This window comes from Genypterus blacodes, unplaced genomic scaffold, assembly GCF_046128005.1.
Source record: "Genypterus blacodes isolate CSIRO-AG114 ecotype Tasmania unplaced genomic scaffold, CSIRO-AGI_Gbla_v1 ptg000012l_1, whole genome shotgun sequence".
In the NCBI taxonomy this organism is placed as follows: Eukaryota; Metazoa; Chordata; class Actinopteri; order Ophidiiformes; family Ophidiidae; genus Genypterus; species Genypterus blacodes.
This window is the reverse complement of record NW_027466826.1, coordinates 3,725,469-3,741,879: the sequence shown is the minus strand read 5'-3', so window position 1 is coordinate 3,741,879 and position 16,411 is coordinate 3,725,469. Positions and strand designations below refer to the sequence as shown.

The following is a 16,411-nucleotide window of genomic DNA, read 5'->3' as shown; positions in this document are numbered from 1 at the left end:
ATTTTCCTAAAATATGTCATCCCAAAACAATGCATACAGGCAAATGTGATATGGCTAAGTGGAGTATAAGTGTATAACACAATTCCGATTTCCTGTTTCTTTTTTATTAATACATACCTCTTTGTTTGCATGTGTATGTTTTGTTATCTTGAGACTGTGATGTCATCTCAGGTCATCCAAGTCATCTGTTCAAAACTTTGCAACGAACTGCAATGGCCTTCAGTAAAACTATATGTTGCAATTCTTTACCTGTAGCAATTTATCTGAAGTGATTCAGCTGCAGGTATCAAACAGAAGTGGCTGTTTTATGTAGTTTTAAACCTGTGATGCTAATGGTTGACTGTTCCTGGTGTTGTGTTGCAGATATATGCAAAAAACCTGGTGAACGCAGACCGATGCGCACTCTTCCAGGTAGATCACTCTAACAAAGAACTGTACTCTGACCTCTTCGATATTGGGGAGGAGAGCGAAGGCAGACCTGTCTTTACGAAAACCAAAGAAATTAGGTGTGTGCCATTTCCTCTTTTTCTCGTACGGTATGCTAACATTTGTATGCCCATTCAGTTTTGATACTCGGAATTATGTTTGTCTGTATTATGATTAAGGCACAAATGAGGCGTAAGACATAAATGGATTGGATTTAATACCATTCCATCATATATTCCCATATATGCATGTGCCGAATTTTGAGCTGATGGAGCGTTGACATGCTTAGGTAAATGGTAAATGTTCTTACAAATCACATAATGAGGTCTGCAACCCTAAATACACAGTATCAATGTATGCTGAGTTCAATCTGAATATGGTGTTTACATGGCATTTGGAAAAAGCCAGTTTATTGCTTTAATCCGAGTGGAATCAAAGTTTTCGCATGTATTTATACTGATTTTATTTCATTTTATTTATATACAATGTATTTGATTGGAGACAGCACTATGAATGATGACCAAAAACCTAACTCTGAATCATCTCCTCTGCTAGGTTTTCTATAGACAAGGGAATAGCTGGCCAAGTGGCTCGGACAGGGGAAGTCTTAAATATCCCAGATGCCTATGCAGATCCACGGTTCAACCGGTAAACTCCAACAAACTCTGCAAAAAGCCATCTTTACATTACTATTCTATACTATGATTATCCCCAATATAATTTCCTTCCGCATGATAGTAGCGCTGCGACTTATGCGGCGCTTCAGTTTGATTTACGTCTGATTTGTCTTCTCGTCACAGAGAGGTGGACCTCAAAACTGGCTACACGACGCGGAACATCCTGTGCATGCCCATCGTGAGCAGGGGGACCGTTATAGGTGTGGTGCAGATGGTGAACAAGCTAAGCGGAAGTGCCTTCACTAAAACAGACGAGAACAACTTTAAGATGTTTGCTGTCTTTTGTGCTCTGGCCTTACACTGTGCAAATGTGAGTGAATCTGATTAGTCATATTATTTTATTCTCTTAACAGCTATCATGATCCTTAAATCCTTGTCTTTTTACACCAGACAACAACTACATCCATGTTCACATACTGTCAGGGAAAATGAAGGCGTGGAAGTGGTCAAGTATAGAGTTTTAGTTTGAAATATGTTGTCTCAAAGTATGACAAAACATTGTGGACCCACTGGTATAAGCAGAATAATGTGCTTATTAGAGGTATTTTCCCACCGATTGTGTTTAGACTGCTTGAACCGGGCTTGTTTCCCCCTTGGTACGGTTCATTTGAGCAGGCTTTGAACACAGCCAGCGCACTTTGGGTGTGGGCCAGATCAACCACATCAAAACTCTTTTTTGGAAATGTTGTCTTGGTTTGGTCTCAGACAAACCGGAGCGGTTCCTTTGTGGTATGAACAAATGATCAAAACTGCTTCTGAACCGTCTAGAAAGTGATGTATGGATCTGTTGATTGATCTAGTCTAGTGGGCTACGGACACGTGGTTAACCCACGTCTTTGTTATTTAATATCCCAAAGCACTACATCTTTTTTTTTAAATGGCAAGAATTTTTTTTTAGACGTGGTCTTGATCTTGATGTGTAATCAAATTTGGAATTCTGTTGGCCTGTTGTTCGTGATACAGTAATGTCCAAAAGACAACTACAACTATGAACATGCTCTAATCCTCTTATTGTCAAAAACTCCCACCCCAGATCACCAAGTTGAGCAAACGCTGCTAAATTTTGGTCAACAATTATTTTTTTACCAGTGAAACCAAAATAAACGGTAAATACAAGAAACTGCGACTCATTTCAACAAGCGCAAACAGATACTTGTTTGTAAATGTCTTTTAATAGTGCGGAGGTAATTGGTGGTTTAAATTAGCTGGATTATCCATTACGTAGTTATTAGACCGTAATTAGGTTTAGTTTAGTGGTCTGTCTGTCTGTCAAAGCTTCTTCCCTCTGTGGGGCCTGATTTTACCAGAAGGCACAACAAAATTGTACAGCGTCACAAAGTTAGTTTCAAAATTGATGAGGCATTTTAATATTTTAATTCAAGCAGTCAGCATCCACCCCCTGACAGGATTTATGTTATGCTGTAATTTACGCCTGGTGTCTCTAGGAAGTGGACTTTGGCCAGCCCCTGATCTATGGTGATTTATGGTAGAAGGGTGTGAGTTTTGGCGTCTGTACCTGTCTGGAAAAGGGACAGGGATATAAACCAGATGCTGAGAAACCTTTTGGAGACACACAGATACAATGTGTTGCAAGACCCTAGCGGATGTTTATCAACTTTTGTCAATGCATCTGGTTACATTTCAAGAGAGAAACCGTCTTCATATATTTAAAATAATTCAACAAATATATGAGCACTTTCAATGGAATTTCCAAAGTGTTCACCTTCTGGTTTTTTACGATTTCCCCTCTGTGTGTCTGTAGATGTACCACCGGATCCGGCACTCTGAGTGTATTTACAGAGTGACAATGGAAAAGCTGTCCTATCACAGCATCTGCACATCTGAGGAATTGAAGACCCTAACCCAGCTCAACCTCCCAACACCCATTTATAAAGAGATTGAAATGTGAGTCAAGAGATTCGACACCTCATTGCCCGGCCTGTGTTTTGGATACAGTGTTGGCTTGAGATCCAGATTGCGCCTTCATCACTATCTCTATCAATGCGCTGAACCTGTGAGGCTGACTGCAGTTTGGCCTGCAGCCGTGTGTCTGTGAAGGAAATGATGACAGAGTCCAGACCTGCATGAAGAGGCTTTGCAAAAGGTTGGGGGGGAGACATTAAACAGGAAGGGGCTGGATTACTGGATGCTAACCTGTCAGAGCAACACCTCCAGGCCTCATATGTCCTCTGATCTGTCTCTCTTCTCTTCCCTCACAGATGTGCTGTGCACCTCATCATATATGTCACTCTCTCTCTCCTAGGTTCCACTTTGACGTGAGTCCCTTTGAGGAGATCTGGCCTGCGGTCTTCATCTACATGGTTCATAGCTCCTGCGGAAAGACCAGGTAAAGAGTTGTTATCACTACTTCAGGAACGGACTTCACGGTCCATAAACGCATCAAAACCAAATCTGTTTTCCACTTCCTCACTGCTTAGCTTTGAGCTGGAGAAGCTGTGTCGATTCACCATGTCTGTGCGGAAGAACTACCGTCGTGTACCGTACCACAACTGGAAGCACGCAGTGACGGTGGCGCACTGCATGTACGCCATCCTGCAAAAAACCACTGGGATGTTCACAGAACTAGAGGTTTGCTCCTCAAATTGAATCTGGCTTCCACCAGTAGCACACAAAATGGATTAATATGGAAATAAGATCAGCGTCTGAGGTCCTTCACAAATTAACACCGTTTTCTGTTTTTACCCATACTGCTTTACAGAAGAAGGGTCTATTGATAGCTTGTCTCTGCCATGATCTTGACCATCGGGGGTACAGCAACGCGTACCTGCAGAAGTTCGACCATCCGCTGGCTGCTCTCTACTCCACCTCCACCATGGAGCAGCACCACTTCTCTCAGACCGTCTCTATCCTCCAGGTAGAGCTCCACTATGTAGAACCTCTTGTGCAATTCCTATTTTCTATCTATGAAATATATTGCTCATAAGTGAATGGCATAGGACGTTTTTTCCTTTTCATTACTTATGCCTGCTTTAAGTTACCTTTTAAAAGGGGGAGCAAAATGATTTATTCACCATATAAACAAGCATCTCGATTGCAATTACAAAGGTAGCTACACTGGCAACTTAAGGCAACATAAGGCAACTTTTAATCACACCTTTTTAAAATGTTTTGAATCCAAATCATTCAAACATCGACTATTATATATACATGTCTGCAAATACCAGAGGCCAGGATGGGGCTGAGGTGGTTCTGCATGAGAGAACTGGGGCTTTATTAGTCAATTCTGAGTATAAGCTCAAAACATTTAGGCTGACGTTGCAACATATAGACTTTATGTAATTGCTGAAATACAGAAATCTTTTGACTGGTTTTAGAAAATTAGAGCTCACATACATGCATACTCACAACACAAACAATACCCTCAAATATTCCTTTTGACTATTTAGGCCAGTTGCTACTTAATGTATATTTAATATTTGGATTCTGTTTATGCAGCAACCAGTGTTTACACATCTAACATCCAGGATCTGCTGCCCGGAGCTGAACGAGACTTCCCCACTGGCTTTACAACCTGTTGTAGTCTAGCTGAGCTGAACGCCTCATAAGTGGAGCTTTTGCTTTTTTATTGATCTCTTTGTTTCTCATAGCTGGAAGGGCACAATATTTTCTCCAACCTGACTTCCAGCGAGTACGAGCAGGTGCTGGAGATCATTCGGAAGGCCATCATTGCCACCGATCTCGCCCTGTACTTCAACAACCACCAGCAGCTGGGTGAGCTGCTGACCTCGGGCGTGCTGGACTTGAACAACCACTCGCACAGGTCAGGTCATGACTCACGCTGGTCCACAGGTCAGGTCAGGATGCTGCCATGTTCCATAGCACAGCACTGACAAACACGGACCTGATGCACATGAGCAGCACATGGAGTTCCTTCAAATGGCTATAATGAGGCTTTGCTCGCCCCCAGGGACCGTGTGATTGGTCTGATGATGACAGCATGTGACCTGTGTTCTGTTACTAAGCGATGGCAAAGCACTCGACTCACAGCCAATGACATCTATGCTGAGTTCTGGGCTGAGGTACAGTTTAGTGTCATTCTCAGGCCGTACATACATAGCTTCATACTCAAGAATGAAAGATCTTAGGATTTAGCAAAACTCTCTCCTTGTTGTGTTCTTTTGTGATAGGGAGACGAGATGAAGAAGATAGGGATGCAGCCTATTCCCATGATGGACAGAGACAAGAAGGACGAGGTTCCCCAAGGCCAGGTGAGACCCACTCTTCTCCCTCATATGCGTAGAATTGGAAAATTCAACTTTAAGTTGGTGAACTAGGCTTTCATAGGAGTAAAACAACACGGAGAAGAAACTACACAATAATGGGAAATACTACAATAGCAGTGTTGTTATATGTTGTAAATATCCTATTTAAAATACAAACATTTGTGAAATAGTTTTACTTTTTCTTATGTTTTAAACAAAGGGAAGGGATGGCGAAAGATTTTCATCCATTGTAATAAAAAGAGTATGCTGTGTGTCCAGATATTTTGGCAAAGATACTAGGAAATGTTCATATCATTCTTATAAAACTGTTACCTATAAAAATAATTACAGAAATATGATTACTTGTGTTGAAAACTGCTCAGGTAATAGTTGGTAGTAATCAGAAGTCCTCCTTTCATACTAAATACCTTATAGAGGAAACATGCGTGTTTGTGCCTGTTGCAAATGCATGCAGAGCACATTGTGATTGCCAAATAAAATATGGATGTGGTCTGTCTCCTGTGATCATATCTGAATGACTAACTCGTCATTTGTCAATACAATCCATACAGCAGGGACACATTTCTGCGATAGAATCTGCCCACCAGTTGAAAATGTCACACCACCTTTTTCTCCCTTGGGTCTGATTTGGAGTTGAAACTCACTGTAAACGCACCGGGATCACAGGCAGTGACGCCCCATGCAAAATAATGGCTTAAGAGAACTCCCTACTGACATCCAATCACAATCCAGAGAACAGCAATGTTTTTTTTAATGCAACGTGTCTCATTGTCCATGTAACATATCCAGATAGGAGGGTCAGGAGGTGTGAATAGATTCAGAGTCACAGTGAAAGGTCTCATGTGAGAATATGTGCTCCTGTCCAGTCATTGAACTGAAATGTATTAACCCTTACTTACCAATAAACAAACTCTTTTAGCAGGTTCCTGGTGGCAAATTTTCAAACACATAAAACATATATATAGTCAATGTAAACAGATGTATTCTGGCCCAAATTGCAAATACAACGTTAACAACTTCCCTGCATGAGAAGCTGGCTGACAGTCTGGACCCTTGATTAGCATGTAACAGGATTATGCTGGAATTTAAAGCTCACCGACTACTGTCTGAGGTCACCCAGCATATCAGAATACACTTATACACACACTAACAAACCTCAGACACCCTCAGAGATTACAAAGAGAATGTTACAGCTCATCCTGAGAGATCCTTCAGCTGCCAAATTCAGTCAAAACAACCTTAGTAGCTGATATTTATTACTACTTTGAATAAATAAACCGAGTCTTAAGGTTTCCGATTGTCCCCAAATATAGGTGTGTGTAGCCTCTTTTGTTAACTTAATGTTCTGTGTGACTGAATTATATTAAAATCTATGAGAGAAATATTGTATTTATTTCTTCTTATTGATAATGGCTTTATTAACTTTTCCAAGCTCAGCCAGTTATAAAATCAACCAGTGATCATAACCAAAGCAGAAAGCTGTTGACAATGAAATGTTAAATGACTGTACCTTCCAAGTAAAGAAATGCAGTAAACAACACACACACACATCATACATCACATGTACACAGGGGAACAGCTGTTGTTCATGGCCGCGGGGAGCAAAGCCCCCTTCGCCCCCCCGCCCCCAAACAACCCTCTCGACAGTCTTTATCTATGAATAAACCATTATCATCACCTTACAGACACCAGAGAAGATGAAGATCACGAGATGTGTGTGTTGCCTTTCCGCTCATTAGCACAAAATTAATTTGTGTTATCATTTTAAATAAAGAAAAAGTTGCTATTACTGCTTAATTATTTTTTGTTTGTTTTGTAAGGTGGGATTCTACAATGCTGTTGCAATTCCATGTTACACAACTCTATCAGAGCTTTTCCCTCCATCCAGTCCTCTTTTAAGAGCCTGCAAGTAAGTTTCAAGAGTTATAGTTTGCAGAGTGTGAAAGCCTGTGAGTCCTATCTGTGTGCGTGCGTGTGTGTGTGTGTGTGCGCGCTGTAATTAAAAGCCATGCAAGATTTCGCTGCTGAGCTTTACCACAAGGTTTCATTTGAGTGATTCACCGTTTCCGAACTGTTTCTCTGTACTGATAATTATTCTAAATCCATTGATAGATTAAATAGATTAATCTGGAGAAAATGTTCACCAGCACATGTTCAAGTCTAAAGTACCAAAATGAACTAATAACCTCTAATAATACAATTATAATGGAAATACTACAACTAATAAGAAGAAGAATAGAGTGATAAGGAGTAAGTCGTACTGTATGTAGGTGCAACTTCTACTGCTTCTATATAAGCGTCATATTAAACATGAAATGATACTGAATGACTACTACTTGATGCTTAAGTGTGTTTTGTTCGTGGAATTTGTTTTCCTGAGTCAGCATTCACTGTGTGTGTGTGTGTGTAAGCTACATATCCATTTCTGCACGGTGTTTGCTCGGCTTGTTGCACAGGATCACGTTGCACAGTTGCTTCTCCCGGGTAACCTGGGGCTGTTTAAACCTTTGTGACCTTGATCTGCAGGGAATGCAAACAAAGTGAACAGTGTAATATGTAAGCCAGCGTCGCACGTCAGCACGAGCCTCTGGACTGCTACGGGCGGGCAGCAGGTCTAGACCCTGCGGAGCCCGGATTGTTGTGGGATCTGCCACAGACGTGTAAACTGCAACAGCCTTGCTAATTGAATAGAAAGGCAGCGGAGGGCGACAGTTGTTACACTTGTATGTCAGGTTTGGTTTCGAAACAGAGGAGGTCACATTCACAACAGCCAGACGAGATGGATCTGCTACTACTGATACTGAAGAATTACACTGTTCCACTCTGGCTTTGTTACTCGTGATTTTGTTTAACCATTTTGCTTTCAATCAGCTTTTTTGCACTATTGATTTCTGCCAAGTGTGTTCATTTCATCTCTTCTTCATAACACCTTCAGCTCCATTCCATCCTTGATTCTAAAGCCACCACATGTTCAAGCTGAATCCAACAGAGGTGTTTCTGTGTTTGCAGGGACAACTTGGGCCAGTGGGAGAAGATAGCACGAGGAGAAGCGGAGGACATAGTGTTTATCAGAGAGCCCAGCAAGCCTTGTGATTCAGGCCCCGTCAAGGTGGACAACTAACTACCAAAGGGGGTCGCCGGACCACCAAAGGAACACTACCTGAATCCTGCTACAGACTTTGGAACTCTCTAGAGAAAAGAACCTCCACATCCTGTGTTTCGCAGGTTACACGTAGAAAAGGCGACTCACTTTGAAAAACACAAACACGGTTACCTCATTGGGTGACGGAGGTGTCAACACTAACGGTTTCACCGATCCCAGAGACTGACAGACAGCCGATGGGGAAGGACTTCAGCCCATCACCCTACGTCCACTCAGCTTGGGAATTCATTTTGGTAGAGCGGACTCGTGCCGTTTCGTTTTGTTTTGTTTCTTTGGCTGTTTCTTTTTTTTTTGTTATTTGAATATTTTTTATTTGAGCTGATTCTTTTATGGTCTTGTATTTGCAGAGGCCTTACTCTGAACCTTTCACAGGCTTGGATATGTGAAATCTTATTGTGGGTTCAGGCGTTTTGAAATGGTACTGTTTGCCTTCTGTGGTAGGTTTATCGTATGCAGACTACTTCAGCGAGGTATTCACAGAGACAGAAGGAATGTGGAGAACAGATGCATGGTGTAATGCCACCTGTATTAAGCAGGTGGATGTCAGAATGTTTTTATTACTTTTGAGCAAAAATCCTTTGCAGTACTTGAATAAAGACACACAGCCTACTCTAGGTGGAGATTGCAGAAATCCCCCAGCAGCAGCATATTTTATAAAACATGATAAACTGTGACAAGAGGACTTAGATAATGTCAACACTTGCGAACCTGGTAGAGTGGCAGGAGAATGAAAATGTTTCATCCTGAAGTGGCCCCCTGAACACTGTCACTGGCCCCTGGCATTGGTGAACCTGCGACATACATCAAGGAGAATTTGGAGTGGGATTATCAGACCCCAGTTCATTTTTAGGACAAGAGGAAAAGTACAATGTGACAGCGTACTATTGAGTAATATCCCAACTCTCATTTATATTTCGTACCATTCTTACATCATTAGTCATTTCTCAACAATGATTTGTAAGAAAAAGTCATCTTTTCAGCGATAGACAAGATAGAAAAAAGGAAGATGTTACACACTGGCTAACTCTCCTAATGGTCTTTTAAAGATTAGTTTGTTTGCAGTGACACATTTTTCACATGTTCACTATTTTCAACTCTTGACAACCAGTCAGCATCTTAATTTATGGCATCATGAAGGCACAATACATTTTGAGGTGTAGATCAAATAAATGGAGACGATTGGACTGAGCTGTCTCCGAAGGTTCTCTGTCGCGGAGGTCATGCGATGTGGAATTCAATGAGCAGTTGTTCAAGGCACCTGGACTCGCCGTCTGAGGATCGTTCACACCTTGGATCAGGTGACTCACGGGAGTCATGTGAGGGTTAGGGTTGTTGGACTCCAAAGAGTCACCCAACAGTTATGTAACTCCCAAGCGACGATTGTAATGACCGTTAAGCGACCCTCACAGCTTCCATGTAACCCATATTACTGGGCCCAAGGTGTGAATGCCTAAGAGCGACTGGGGACGAGAACTCAAAACATCCTCAAGACTAAACAGCAGGTCAGTTACCTTGAACAAATCTTAGATATTGGAATAATTTATATTCTGTACACTCAAGGATGTGTTTCCCTTTAGTATGCTTAGTCCATGTCTTTGCAGGTTTATGATCCAGGAAGATTAATTTATCATTTTGCTACTGATTTGAGTCATCGTGGCTCAACAGAAAAGCTCCTGTGATCAGTTAATTTACAGCTTGGTCTTAGAAAGCTGCCCTCAGTGTCCTGCTTCTAAGCTGGGGATACAACTTCTCCCCCCCCAGCCAAGTAGAATCTATTGCCTGCTTCGTATTTCACCGTAAAGTCTAACGATTGCCTGTTAAGCTAAAATACATCATGTCTATCTCTGGGATTGCAGCTCATGAGTGTGAGGTTGACAGTTTGCAGGTGTGTACCAAAAGTCCTCTCCTTGCCTTCGACCTGTCAAAACATTGACCAACACATACATGGCTGCATTCAGACTCCTTCAAATGAGTTTCCAAGATCTTCCAAAAGACCATTTTCCGTCTAAAACCGTCATTCCAGTGGACATTGTCCCTCCAAGAGTAAAATTACGGTTAAAGTAATTAGTTTAATGACTGGTACTGTGGCCCCAGTGGTGTGAATGTACATTATGATGAATGTTAGGATTGGAGATCCTTGGTGGTGGCATGTGGGTTAGCACGCCATCAGTTTCCATGATGTGCTCTGTCTTACTTTTCACAATTGCTTCCAGTAACCTTCAACCAAGAGCAACAATAGCATGCACCTAAACTGAAGTTTATATATCATTTTGCATATATGGTAATCGGTGTATACTGTGTACAACCTAGCAATTAGTTTGTACAGACTAAGATGTATGCTCTGACGGTGCTAAACTGAATGGCAGTCATGCACTTTCTGACTGGATGTGTACACTGTGTGCGTGTGTGTCTGTGTGTGAGAGAGACAGAGAGAGAGAGAGAGAGCTTTTGACTTTTCTCTTTTCCCACCCTGCCCCACCTGAAAACATGGTTAAGTCCATAACACTGCACTGTCCCTTCTACTTTTCAGCACCAGTTATATCCCATTGTCTGCACTATGTTTAGCATATGATCTTTATCATTATTATTATTGATGATTATTATTATTGCTATTACTACTATTGTTATTTTCTTAGAGTTAAATTTAAATTAACTTATATTTTTTATACAAAGAAAAAGATGGCCTTTTTGTTTTGTACAAAGTAAACATTAAGATAAATGAAACGGTCTATAGACATTTACTGTTACCCAAAATAATTGAGGAATGTCTCAACTGTAAATGTAAGAGCTGTAGCCCTAATTACTTTTATTAAATACATGAAAAATAATACCACTGCGCTGCTTCGTTTCTTATGTAACTATATAACTATTTATTCAGCTCATGATACTTAAATGATGTTTCACTCCTGACTGCTGAGCCTCTTAATGCACTTAATTAGGTAAATTTCTGTCAAATTGAATTGCATTTGTATTATTTTTACATAAAATGTTGTTACTTATTTATGACGATTGTAGTGGGTTGTACTTATATTATACTTTGTACTTACATTATACCTCAAATTCACCCATTCATACAGTGATGCAGGCTCATACCATGCAAGGTGCCAAGTGTCTTGCTCAACAAATGCTCCCGTGGAGCCCAGAATCAACCGGGAACCTTCCCATCCCTTGACGAGCGCTCTACCATCCTGAGTCACCCCCAATGCATTCAAGCATTCAAAAGTAATACGTGTTTCTGTAGAATTTCCAAACTGATTATCTAGTCCTGGAGGAAGCATCTATTCAGACACAGACACAGATTGACTGTTGTGACATGTCTTTACTTATTTACTATTTCCCTGAATAATTAGATATAAAATAATCCTTACCTGTGAGCCAAATGGCCTCCTTCTTGCCCTGTTGACCTTTGGAGTCAACATTGCTCACTGGACCTTCATCCTCTCTTCATCTTGGATCTTCATCCACACACACACACACATCCAAGTTCTCTGTGCCTTTCTCCCGGCATATGTGTAACATTTAATATAGTAGAAGAGCGTATTGTTTCGATTATAAAGTTGTATCGTATTGTAGGAGACTGATTGACAGGCTAAAGGTAGTATGTGTCCACATCAAATGTGTAATATCTATTTAAAATTCTACTTAAATCAAGACACAGTAACATCAGGGACATGAAGGACAAAGTCAAACTCCATTATATACGCCCTTATTCTGGCTGAAATTCTCTACTGCTTCACTCTGTTTTTGCTCTGTAGACTACACTTGTGTCTCAGTATGTACTTACAATATCCACATGACTATTGATCACCAGTTTAAGGTAATAGATTGATTAAGTGTTAAGGAATGTTTGCAGTAACCTGATTGCCTTGATGCAGCAGTTGCAGACAGTTGGCACATTGGTGATTCTGAGACCAGAGGAATGTGAAGTATTTATAAATAGTGATTATGATAATAATGAACTTGGTCGCGGCAGTGACATCAAAGCATAGTAAGTGACATATGTCGTGTCTCTGCATGTGTGTTCGTACACATAAAACTAGGCACTGATAGATGGTTTACTTAGCTTTAACTTGAAATTAATGTAGGCATGTCTGTGGCATCAAAATCCCTACATCTCTGCCTCCCAGCTGCTAAACAACCTCATCTTGGTGACGTTTACATTACTTTTTGAAGGTTATTCTAATATATATTGTTAAAATACATTTTGTCAGGAGGATTCTTAGGATTTCCAATATTCCCACGTACCTGGAACGCATCATGAGTGTCACGCTTTGGTCTCCAGAACAACCGGAGAGGAAACAAAAGTGAGAAAAGTTTAGTTTGTTGTATTTTCGTCGAGGTAAAACATTTCAGTAAGCGGGTAGGTTCATAATTTCCGTATTGTTTGTGTTTGTGGTGTTTTTGTGCTTCGTGTGACTGTTAGCATTAGAATTTCAAAAGTCAGTGTATTGTTTGTGTCTTGGTTCACTTTACTGTCTGAGTGTAAACACGTATTTAGTGATGTTCATTTTATGTTTACTTGCCCCATTTCGTATACTTTTTATAACTTACTGAACAGCTCTTACATCGAAATGAAATTCTACTTTTTAATACATTTATATAATAGGAACTAGAGTCTGATCAATACAGAATCTGAGAGATCAATACTGATATCTATGAGTGGAAGAAAAAGATAACGGTAGCCGATTTATTATTTTACAGGCTATTTCATTATTTCATCAATTTTAACGGTATAATTCTAACACAAAGATTAACTGGAAATAAACTTCAACTTACATGAACATGCAACCTGATAAGTTATCTTTGCATATGTGCATATTTAAAATTCACTATTAAGACAATATAGCTGTGATAAGCAAACACTGGTCAATCAAATCAGCTTGCCTGACAATTTTGGTGTCCCTAAGCAAATTTTAAGTATCTTTTCTTTACTCCTCCTCTTTTTTTTCCTGATATACATGCTTACATTATTTTTAGTGCCATGAGTCCAACCACAAAATGCTGATCTGTAAACTTAACTTTGTTATGCATTCAATTCCAAATAGTTTGTAGTGTGTGTGTGAATGCTTTGTGTTCTAACTGAACCCTTAGGCAGCCCTCTGGTGGTTGAGGGGCCGTCAGCAGGCTGAACATGGGACTGCACTGCTTTACCTGTCGTACTGCTTTGCTGCAAAACATGTATGCTTTTCAGTAATGTTCCACTTGCTCTTCACAGCCATGTCCAGTAGCTGTAAGCTGAAGCCTGGGTGCTATGGGAGGGACATACACAAAATGCTTCTGGCAGCAGAAGTTGGTCAAAAGGCTGATATCCATACCTACTGCTCAGGACATCTGGGACCCCACAGCCTGGTCCAGAACAAGCCTCACACGGAGACAAAGAAGTCTTTCTGGAGGACGTCTCAGAGCCAGAAAGCAACCCCACACCTTCAGCAGAGGCACACAAAGACCCCTGCCAAGATAACAAAGAAAGAAAGCAAAGACTCTGAGGTCAAGACAAGACAAGGGCGACCGGGACAACACCAAGCTGCTCCCTCATCACATGCAGACAGCAGAGAGAATGCTAATCTGCCCGAGATGGATGTTGCAAACCCGTTCCTGGTCATGCCAAGAGAGGACCAGACAAAGTCAAACTCTTCGCCTGAAAAGGAAGAGAAGCAGAAATTCGGGTTGAGCCATTCTGACCAGGTAGACCTGACCAAGAAAGGTCAGGTAAAGACAAAGAGGTTTGGCAAGAAAGATGTGAGGGAGCAGAGCTGTATGGCTGCAGGGAACATGGCTGAGATGCATGAGCGCAAACTACAAAAGGTGAGAGTGGTCACACACACGTAATAGAGCTGCTGTGTGTGTGAATGTTTTTATTTAACTGTAGACTTTTAAGTGTTGTCAACGTTCATAGTAAATTGCAATTGCCATCTGTGCTCTACTGCAGGAGGCGCGTGAATAAGCAGAGAGAGAGAGAAACCCACACATGTGTTGACTTCCCATTGTGGCTTTGAGTTAGTTGTGTGTGTGTATGTGTGTGTGTGTGTCATATCCAGGAGCTGAGGAAGCTGTCAGTGCAGAGTTGGCCCAGCAGAGACCGCCTTGCGGTGTTCAGTGACGTCTTTGATGATGTATGTGAAGGCTCTCCAGTATTTGGACACATCCTGAGGGAAATTAAGGTTTTTCCATTTCCTTTGTACCCACTTGCACATTTTTAGCACGTGCTGTCAGACGTATTAGAGCTGAGAGAGAGAGCGAGTCCCTGGTGGAGCAATCGGAAGTAGAGCATCCAGCGGAACCTGGTCCTGATGCTTCAGGGAGCAGGTCAATGGTTCCATTACTGCTCATTCACCAATTTAGGGTCATGGGAGTTTGTCTGTCACACGTCTGGCAGCCATGTTGGAGATTTACTCTGTTCCAAAGCACGTTTGTCCTGATGAAACCCTATTCCTTCTCACATTGTACCTCAAATTCAATTTTGCTCCCGTCAAAAAAAAAAGCAACACAAAATCAACAAAAGAAATGGATTCAAATCTTTCTCTTTTCTTTTTATCTAGACGGAGTATGATTTGTACCTCAACCATATGATGGCTTCCCAGTCGCCTCTACAGAACACGGTAAGGAACACGTCTGTCATGTCTTACATAGTGTATTACTATTAATATTAGTCATATATTTGATTTTCCCAAAGGAGACTATTCAGAGATTTAAGAAGAGCAATCAATCCCTTTTCAAAATCATAATTATATAATGATACTACTACTACTATTATTACTACCACTAATAATAATTAACACTATCTGTGCTGATATTGAGACTTATAAGTCTGTGATTAATATATTTAAAATGTTTGTTCAAGCAATTATTCGTACTAGTAGCACATGATGACACGCTTAAAGAAAACCTTCTTATAAATCTCTGAGCAGACTTTCACCCTTTATAGTAAATATGTCATGTCAATCTGATTGGTTGCTAATGTTGATGTGATGCTGTAGTAACTTCTGACGCCAGCATCTCGGATGAAGAAGAGTAAATGTGTCTTTGAGGCGTCATTTCCTGGCACAAACTTCTATTTCCTTATCTGGTTGCCAGTGAATTGGCGGCCAACACAACATAAAGTTTTACACATATTGATATTAAGGAATCATCTAGCTCAGGCATGATTTTCAGCAACTTAGACAATGTATTCTAACTGTTAAACTGTATATTATACAATTTGGAAAAGTTGTGACTCAGGAATCTTGTGGACTTCAGGTAACGTGATCTTTCTTCTCCTGTTACTTTTAGTTGGAAGGTCACTGTGTATCACCGACACAGCTGAATGCAGGAGGATGTTTACTGTTACCAAGTGCTTTAGAATATTAAAACTTTCAACATCTGTGAACTGTGCTTTAAATAGGTTTGTAACAATGATTACAGCAGCATCCTCACAGGCACCATTTTGTCTTACACTGATATTTATTGTTACAAGTTGCTGAATACTTCGGTTGAACAGCTCAGAAAATCAGAAAAAGTAAGTGTAGAGGAGCTGGAAGAAGCTGAGGAGGAGGTGAGCAGACTGGAGGAGGAGGTGCTCAGACTGGAGGAGGAGGCCAGAAAAGCTCGAGAGGACAATCAAAGGTACAGTGAGAGTCTGTGTAAAAAACACTTTTTAATTCGGCCTCATTAGCATTGACTCTTTAAGCTTATTTGTTCTTATTTGTCCCCCCCCCCCCCCCCCCTCCCCCTTCCACACACACACACACACACACAGGGTCCAAAAGGAATTACAGAATGTTCCAGTCATGATTTGCCCAGAGGACAGCGGCACAAAGAGCAGCTTTCAACACAACATTGGTATGTCTGATGATTGGTAAACCACATCTAAGCATCTTTAAGGCAGCAACAAACTCTTCACATTTAAATGTAAAAATAAAACT

At 40.9% G+C, this 16,411-nt stretch overlaps 1 protein-coding gene across 1 annotated transcript in view; it reads left to right on the top strand.

Moving 5' to 3' along the window:
• Positions 1-11,307, top strand: part of pde10a (phosphodiesterase 10A) — a 35,064-nt gene extending 23,757 nt beyond the window's left edge. Inside the window, exons 11-22 of the mRNA XM_076161905.1 lie at positions 364-506; positions 982-1,074; positions 1,227-1,413; positions 2,866-3,008; positions 3,367-3,450; positions 3,542-3,692; positions 3,823-3,978; positions 4,712-4,884; positions 5,032-5,143; positions 5,252-5,332; positions 7,168-7,256; positions 8,357-11,307. Of these exons, the coding sequence (XP_076018020.1) occupies positions 364-506; positions 982-1,074; positions 1,227-1,413; positions 2,866-3,008; positions 3,367-3,450; positions 3,542-3,692; positions 3,823-3,978; positions 4,712-4,884; positions 5,032-5,143; positions 5,252-5,332; positions 7,168-7,256; positions 8,357-8,468 (1,524 nt within the window). The 3' untranslated portion in view covers positions 8,469-11,307. The remainder of the gene's footprint in view (positions 1-363; positions 507-981; positions 1,075-1,226; positions 1,414-2,865; positions 3,009-3,366; positions 3,451-3,541; positions 3,693-3,822; positions 3,979-4,711; positions 4,885-5,031; positions 5,144-5,251; positions 5,333-7,167; positions 7,257-8,356) is intronic.
• The last annotated feature ends 5,104 nt before the right edge of the window (positions 11,308-16,411 follow it).